The 8,474-nt window shown below is 52.2% G+C and overlaps 1 protein-coding gene across 1 annotated transcript in view; it reads right to left on the bottom strand.

Annotated features, from left to right (window-relative positions):
* Positions 1–3,822: 3,822 nt before the first annotated feature.
* The window catches only part of LOC132390252 (E3 ubiquitin-protein ligase RNF5-like), a 57,824-nt gene continuing 53,172 nt past the window's right edge, over positions 3,823–8,474 (bottom strand). Inside the window, exons 5-6 of the mRNA XM_059962860.1 lie at positions 8,224–8,326; positions 3,823–4,049 (exon numbers count right to left, since the gene is read on the bottom strand). Coding sequence (XP_059818843.1) covers positions 3,913–4,049; positions 8,224–8,326 — 240 coding nt within the window. The 3' untranslated portion in view covers positions 3,823–3,912. The remainder of the gene's footprint in view (positions 4,050–8,223; positions 8,327–8,474) is intronic.

Genomic DNA, 8,474 nt, shown 5'->3' with positions numbered 1-8,474 from the left:
AACTGTACACAATATTCCAGGTGTGGTCTCACCAGGGCCCTGTACAAATGCAAAAGGACATCCTTGCTCTTGTATTCAATTCCCCTTGTAACAAAGGCCAACATTCCATTTGCCCTCTTCACTGCCTGTTGCACTTGCTCATTCACCTTCATTGACTGGTGAACTAGGACTCCTAGGTCTCTTTGCATTTCTCCCTTACCTAACTCTACACCGTTCAGACAATACTCTGCCCTCTCGTTCCTGCTTCCAAAGTGGATAACTTCACATTTATTCACATTGAATGACATCTGCCAAGTATCTGCCCACTCACCCAGCCTATCCAAGTCTCCCTGTATTCTTCTAACGTCCTCTTCGCATGCCACACTGCCACCCAGTTTAGTATCGTCAGCAAACTTGCTGATATAGTTTTCAATGCCCTCATCTAAATCATTGACATAAATTGTAAAGAGCTGTGGTCCCAATACAGAGCCCTGTGGTACCCCACTAGTCACCTCCAGCCAGTCCGAGAAACACCCATTCACTGCTACCCTTTGCTTTCTATCTGCCAACCAGTTTTCTATCCATGTTGAAACCCTGCCCCCAATGCCATGCCCCCAAGGCCATTATATTAAAGAATTCACCCTACAGTTTGAGAGGGAGATGATAAAATCTGATTTATCAGTGTTACAGAGGCACGAGACGAGCTGGCCAAGATTGATTAGAAGGGGACACCAGCAATGGTTGGAGTTCATGGGGGAAGTCAGAAGTCACAGTATAGGTACATCCCAATAAAGAAATATTCGAAAGGGAGGATGACACAACCGTGGCCGACAAGGAAAGTCAGGGTATACAATATAACACAAATTAGCAGGAAGTTAGAGGACTGGGAAGCTTTAAAAACCAACAGCAGGCAACTAAAAAGCCACAAGGAAAGAAAAGATAAAATATGATGGTAAGCTAGTCAAGGCTACCGGAAGATTTTTTCCCCCCCCAGATACAGTGCCTACAAAAAGTATTCACCCCCACCCCCTTGGAAGTTTTTATGTTTTATTTTTACAACACTGAATCACGGTGGATTTAAGTTGGCTTATTTGACATTGATCAACAGAAAAAGGCTCTTTCATGACTAAGTGAAAACAGGTCTCTACAAAGTTCACTTTGATACAAAAGAGTCATTTTCTGCTGATCAGTAACGATAAAACCAAAATAAATCCATTGCAATTCAATGTTGTAAAACAATAAAACATAACAGCTTCTGGGGGGGGGGGAGCTGAATAGTTTTTATAGGCACAGTAGATAAGGAATAAAAGAGACAAGAGTGGATATTGGACTGCTAGAGAGGTAATTGGGGGAGGGGGGGAAACGAAATGGCAGAGGAACAAGTCTTTTGTGTCAGTCTTCACTGTGGAAGACACTAGCAGAATGCCGGGGGGTAGAAGTGTCTTGTTAAGGAGGTGGTGCTTCAGAAGCTGAAAGGTGTGCTTGGACTGGGTGGACAACACACCAGGGTTCTGAAAGAGATTGTGGAGGTATTAATAACTATCTTTCAAGAATCACTTGGTTCTCGAGGACTAGTAAATTGCAAATGTCACTCCACTCTTTAAGAAGGGAGGGAGGCAGAAGAAAGGAAATTATAGGTCAGTTAACCTGACCTCAGTGGTTGGGAAGATGCTGAGAGTCCATTATTAAGGATGGGAGTTTGGCGTATTTGGAGGCACACGATAAAATAAGTCGAAGTCAGCATGGTTTCCTTAGGGGGAAATTTAGCCTGACAAATCTGTTGGAATTCTTTGAGGAAATAGGAATCAGGATAAACAAAGGAGAGTCAGTGGACGCTGCACACACAAATGCTGGTGGAACGCAGCAGGCCAGGCATCATCTATAGGGAGAAGTACTGTCGACATTTCGGGCTGAGACCCTTCATCCTGACAGTTCTTCTCCCTATAGATGCTGCCTGGCCTGCTGCGTTCCACCAGCATTTTGTGTGTGTTGCTTGAATTTTCAGCATCTGCAGATTTCCTGGTGTTTGCTTTTCAAATTCAGTGGACGTTGTTTACTTGGGTTTTCAGAAGGTCTTTGACAAGGTGCCGTACAAGAGGCTGATTAACACTGTAAGAGCAGGGGGTATTAATGGCATGGACAGAACCGTGGCTGATTGACAGGAGGCAAAGAGCGGGAGCAAAGGGGTTGCCTGCCAGTGACTAGTTGTGATCCAAAGGGTCGGAGTTGGGACCACTTCTTTTCATGTTCTGTGTCAATGATTTGGACGAAGGAATCGTTAACTTTGTGGCCAAGTTTGTGGACAATACTAAGTGGTTAAAGCAGGTGAATGAGGTTAAGAGGGATAATAAATCAGCCATGATGGAATGGCAGAGAATACTCAACGGGCTGAATGGCGAAATGTACTCTTTATGTTTTATGGTCATAACTCACACACACGCACACACAACATTAAAGCCTGTTCTCCAGGTTACACAGCGTGCGGGCAACAGTGCCGATGGTCGGGCAGGAGGAAGACGATTTCCACAGACGCCCGTCAGTCCATTCGCAATCGCCAGCAGAGTGTGCTTCGCACACCGAGCGCAGGCAGTCGGCCCAGGGTCACACGGCAGTTCACAGGCCTTCATTTGTACACATCTCTGATTTGGCAAAGTCTGAAGCCCTATTTTACAGCGAGGGTGAAGGGACAAAATGCAGGACGGCACAGGGATTTCATCACCTGCCGACGGACAGGAGGAAACAGCCTCCCCTCAAACGGGTCTGGGGTGGGGGCGGGGGAGTGCTCCACAGACACTGCATGCCTAGGGGAGAGGCTGCAGAAACCTTTGACACGTGGAGATGTGGGAAACAGTGGCTGGGTCCAGGGGAAGGTAGAAAACAGGGAGGAAAAGGGGATACAACAGTTGGGAACTGGAGAGGGGGGCAGAGGAGTGAGACAGTGGCCAGGGATGGTGGTGGGGGGGATGATATGAGGGTAGTTAATGGGGGAAGGGATGGGTGTTGGAAACAGAGGGTGGAAAATGGAGGCGGGAGGAGAGGGGGGCAGGGGAGCAGTGGCTGGGAACCGGGTGAGCTGAGGATGGGGTGGGGTGGGGGCTGCAGTTATCTGGGGTGGAAGCGGAGAGACAGTGGCCAGGGAACGGGAGAGGGAGGGGCAGCAGCGGGAAAACTCACCCAAGGATGGTACATCTGAGCACAGATATCACGGGAGAAGGGCCTGGCTGGGAAAGCCCAGCCCGCTCAGAGTGGTCTTGCGGAGGGGACGTGCCCCTCATAACCTGTGAATGCAGATCCCAGAACCAAGGGACAGAGCTGAGATCCTGAAGGCCACTGGACATGCAGGTGGAGGGACTGTGAAGGGGAATCCCTACCAAATTCAATGTGCTGGTTTGACTTTTGCTTGTCATAGGTGGCTTTTCTTTTGTGTGACGTTACTGATTATCGGCTCCTGCCTGAACATTGCCTAATTCCTGTGGCGCTGTAGGGAGGGCTTTCAGCTCCTCTGGTGAAGGGCTTCTCATGTCCAGCTCCCTGACCGGGCACTCAGCTCCCACCTGTCCCGCTACACCACCTTGACAGGTGGGTTAAACCAGGCCAGGGCAGATGGAGGGCCTCTTACATACCTCGGTGAGAGAGGGACGTGCCAACTCTGACAGACTGGGCAAATGCGATCCAACAGCCCTGAAGGTGGGTCTGCACCCCCTGACCGGGCACAGAAATCGCAGTTATAACCAAGGTGGTCTCGGACCACCAGAGGGGAAACTGACCCCGAGGACAGCAGCTGAGAGAGGGGGGCAAGAGGACCCGGTCTTGGCAGGAAGAACCAGAAGGAAAGACAGCACGTGGAATCTCCCACCTCTGTGGGTGGAGGCTGAGGAACAAGCCTAGTCTTTATTGATCCACAGCAGGGGCAAATGCAACAGGGGAAGCGGCTCAGACGCTGAGCAGCCAAAAGAAGAAGAAGATAGCAATGAAGAGGAAGAGGGAGTCCCAGTTATTGCTGCTGGCAGCTCCGCGATTGGCCCCGAGGAAGGAGTCCCAGTCATTGGCAGGGTGATCATATCCACGCTCTGCGGGGGCAGTGAGGGTAACACAGAGTCAGCAGCCGGGCATGGGTCCGTTCCCAGCCCGCACTAAATCTGTCCCAAAACATCCCACAGCAAACCACTCCCCACACCATTACCCTCCTCAAACCTTTCCCAAAACTCCAAACACCCACAAGATCCACCATCTCCCCAATCATCCTGCCCTCATACACAACTCCACTCCCCCTCCCAACACTCTCCCTCTTATAAAACCATCCCATCCCCCAAGCACCTTGAAAACCACTCACTTCGCAAACCCTCCGCATCAGGCAACCCCAATCCCACACCCACAGTAACCAACGCCCGTCGCAAAACATCCAAACAGCCTGTCCCAGAACTCCTCCATTTTACCTAAACACTGCTCCACTTCAAAAAGCCATCCACCTCCACAAACCCCAAACTACCACTAAAAAAATATCATGAATGCTTGTCCCAAATCTCCCTCCCCCTTCTCAATCCCCCCTCTCAACGACAAAACACTTCGCCTGAACACCTGTCCCAAATCTCCCTCCCCCTCCACAATCCCCCCTCTCTCTACTACAAAACACTTCGCCTGAACACCCGTCCCAAATCTCCCTCCCCCTCCACATCCCCTCTCTCTACTACAAAACACTTCCCCTGAACACCCGTCCCAAATCTCCCTCCCCCTCTACAATCCCCCCACTCTACTACAAAACACTTCCCCTGAACACCCGTCCCAAATCTCCCTCCCCCTCTACAATCCCCCACTCTCCACTACAAAACACTTACCCTGAACACCCGTCCCAAATCTCCCTCCCCCTCTACAATCCCCCCACTCTACTACAAAACACTTCCCCTGAACACCCGTCCCAAATCTCCCTCCCCCTCTACAATCCCCCCACTCTACTACAAAACACTTCCCCTGAACACCCGTCCCAATTCTCCCTCCCCCTCTACTACAAAATACTTCGCCTGAACACCTGTCCCAATTCTCCCTCCCCCTCCACAATCCCCCTCTACTACAAAACACTTCGCCTGAACACCTGTCCCAATTCTCCCTCCCCCTCCACAATCCCCCTCTACTACAAAACACTTCGCCTGAACACCCGTCCCAAATCTCCCTCCCCCTCTACAATCCCCCCACTCTACTACAAAACACTTCCCCTGAACACCCGTCCCAAATCTCCCTCCCCCTCTACAATCCCCCCACTCTACTACAAAACACTTCCCCTGAACACCCGTCCCAATTCTCCCTCCCCCTCCACAATCCCCCTCTACTACAAAATACTTCGCCTGAACACCTGTCCCAAATCTCCCTCCCCCTCCACAATCCCCCCTCTCTCTACTACAAAACACTTCGCCTGAACACCCGTCCCAAATCTCCCTCCCCCTCTACAATCCCCCCACTCTACTACAAAACACTTCCCCTGAACACCCATCCCAATTCTCCCTCCCCCTCCACAATCCCCCTCTACTACAAAACACTTCGCCTGAACACCCATCCCAAATCTCCCTCCCCCTTCACAATCCCCCTCCCCACTACAAAACAATTCCCTTGAACACCCGTCCCAAATCTCCCTCCCCCTCCACAATCCCTCCTCTCTACTACAAAACACTTCCCCTGAACACCCGTCCCAAATCTCCCTCCCCCTCCACAATCCCCCACTCTCCACTACAAAACACTTACCCTGAACACCCGTCCCAAATCTCCCTCCCCCTCCACAATCCCCCACTCTCCACTACAAAACACTTCCCCTGAACACCCGTCCCAAATCTCCCTCCCCCTCTACAATCCCCCCTCTCTACTACAAAACACTTCCCCTGAACACCCGTCCCAAATCTCCCTCCCCCTCCACAATCCCCCACTCTCCACTACAAAACACTTACCCTGAACACCCGTCCCAAATCTCCCTCCCCCTCCACAATCCCCCACTCTCCACTACAAAACACTTCCCCTGAACACCCGTCCCAAATCTCCCTCCCCCTCCACAATCCCCCACTCTCCACTACAAAACACTTCCCCTGAACACCCGTCCCAAATCTCCCTCCCCCTCCACAATCCCCCACTCTCCACTACAAAACACTTCCCCTGAACACCCGTCCCAAATCTCCCTCCCCCTCTACAATCCCCCCTCTCTACTACAAAACACTTCCCCTGAACACCCGTCCCAAATCTCCCTCCCCCTCCACAATCCCCCACTCTCCACTACAAAACACTTCCCCTGAACACCCGTCCCAAATCTCCCTCCCCCTCCACAATCCCCCACTCTCCACTACAAAACACTTCCCCTGAACACCCGTCCCAAATCTCCCTCCCCCTCTACAATCCCCCCTCTCTACTACAAAACACTTCCCCTGAACACCCGTCCCAAATCTCCCTCCCCCTCCACAATCCCCCACTCTCCACTACAAAACACTTACCCTGAACACCCGTCCCAAATCTCCCTCCCCCTCCACAATCCCCCACTCTCCACTACAAAACACTTCCCCTGAACACCCGTCCCAAATCTCCCTCCCCCTCCACAATCCCTCCTCTCTACAAAACACTTCCCCTGAACACCCGTCCCAAATCTCCCTCCCCCTCCACAATCCCTCCTCTCTACTACAAAACACTTCCCCTGAACACCCGTCCCAAATCTCCCTCCCCCTCCACAATCCCCCACTCTCCACTACAAAACACTTCCCCTGAACACCCGTCCCAAATCTCCCTCCCCCTCTACAATCCCCCCTCTCTACTACAAAACACTTCCCCTGAACACCCGTCCCAAATCTCCCTCCCGCTCCACAATCCCCCTCCCCACTACAAAACACTTCCCCTGAACACCCGTCCCAAATCTCCCTCCCCCTCCACAATCCCCCTCCCCACTACAAAACACTTCCGCTGAACACCCATCCCAAATCTCCCTCCCCCTCCACAATCCCCCTCCCCACTACAAAACACTTCCCCTGAACACCCGTCCCAAATCTCCCTCTCCCTCCACAATCCTCCTCCCCACTAGAAAACACTTCCCCTGAACACCCATCCCAAATCTCCCTCCCCCTCCACAATCCCTCCTCCCCACTACAAAACACTTCCGCTGAACACCCATCCCAAATCTCCCTCCCCTCCACAATCCCCCTCCCCACTACAAAACACTTCCCCTGAACACCCGTCCCAAATCTCCCTCCCCCTCCACAATCCCCCTCCCCACTAGAAAACACTTCCCCTGAACACCCATCCCAAATCTCCCTCCCCCTCCACAATCCCTCCTCTCTACTACAAAACACTTCCGCTGAACACCTGTCCCAAATCTCCCTCCCCCTCCACAATCCCCCCACTCTACTACAAAACATTTTTACCAAACACCTGTCCCAAATCCACATCACCTCCAGAAATAACGCTCTCCATTTTAAAACAATCCCCCAAATGTTTGTCCCAAATCTGCATTCCCTTCTACAAACTCCGCTCTCCATTCCCAGAACGACCGCCCAAATCTGTCTCCCGTCCACAATCCACCTCTGCCCCAGAGAACGCTTGCTCCCGACTACCCTAATGCCCATCCCAAATCCAAATTCCCTTCCACAGACCCCCTCTCCACCATAAAACAGTCTCCCCCGAATGCCCATCCTAAACCCTCTCACAAACCCGTCCACCATTAAACCTTCTCCTACCGAACGCCCATCTCATATCCACATCCCATTTTACAAACCCCCGTCCACCAAAAAACACTCCCCCACAAATGCCAGACCCAAAACCACATCCCCTTCACAAACCCCCTCTCCACCATAAATCACACCCTCCTAAATCCCCATTCCAAATCTCTATCCTGTCCACAATCCCCTCCCAAAACCACCTTCCCTGTTTTCAATCCCCTCCCCAAACCCCCTTCACCTCCCCTAATCCCCTCCCCAAACCCCCTTCCTCGTCCACAATCCCCTCCCCATACCCACTTCCCCATCCACAATCCCCTCCCCAAACTCCCTTCCCCTCCCCAAACCCCATTCCCCGTCCACAATACCCTCCCCAAACACCCTTCCTCATCCACAATCCCCTCCCAAAACCACCTTCCCTGTTTTCAATCCCTTCCCAAACCCCCTTCCCCATCCACAATCCCCCCCAAACCCCCTTCCTTGTCAACAATCCCTCCCCAAACCCCCTTCCCATCTGCAATTGCCTCCCCAAACCCCCTCCCTATCTTCCCTCTGGCCACTCACACACCTGCGTTGTGTGGGCTGTGGGTGGAGTTGAAGACTGTGGTGAAGAACCCAAATGGGAACGCTCCGATCCCAAACGACAGGTGGAACCCTGTGTCAGCAAAGCCCTGGGTGATATCAGAGACAACGGCTAGTAGGGATCGGAGATGACTCACTCAGTGTCGGGGAAGGAAGTGATGATCAAGACAGGGGAGGTGTTGTAGGGGCCTGAGGGTTTCACAGAGATCGAGAGGGGTGTTGGGCTGGAAGGGTTCA

This window comes from Hypanus sabinus, unplaced genomic scaffold (assembly GCF_030144855.1).
Source record: "Hypanus sabinus isolate sHypSab1 unplaced genomic scaffold, sHypSab1.hap1 scaffold_820, whole genome shotgun sequence".
NCBI classification, from domain to species: Eukaryota; Metazoa; Chordata; class Chondrichthyes; order Myliobatiformes; family Dasyatidae; genus Hypanus; species Hypanus sabinus.
This window is presented reverse-complemented; position numbering and strand designations above follow the sequence as displayed.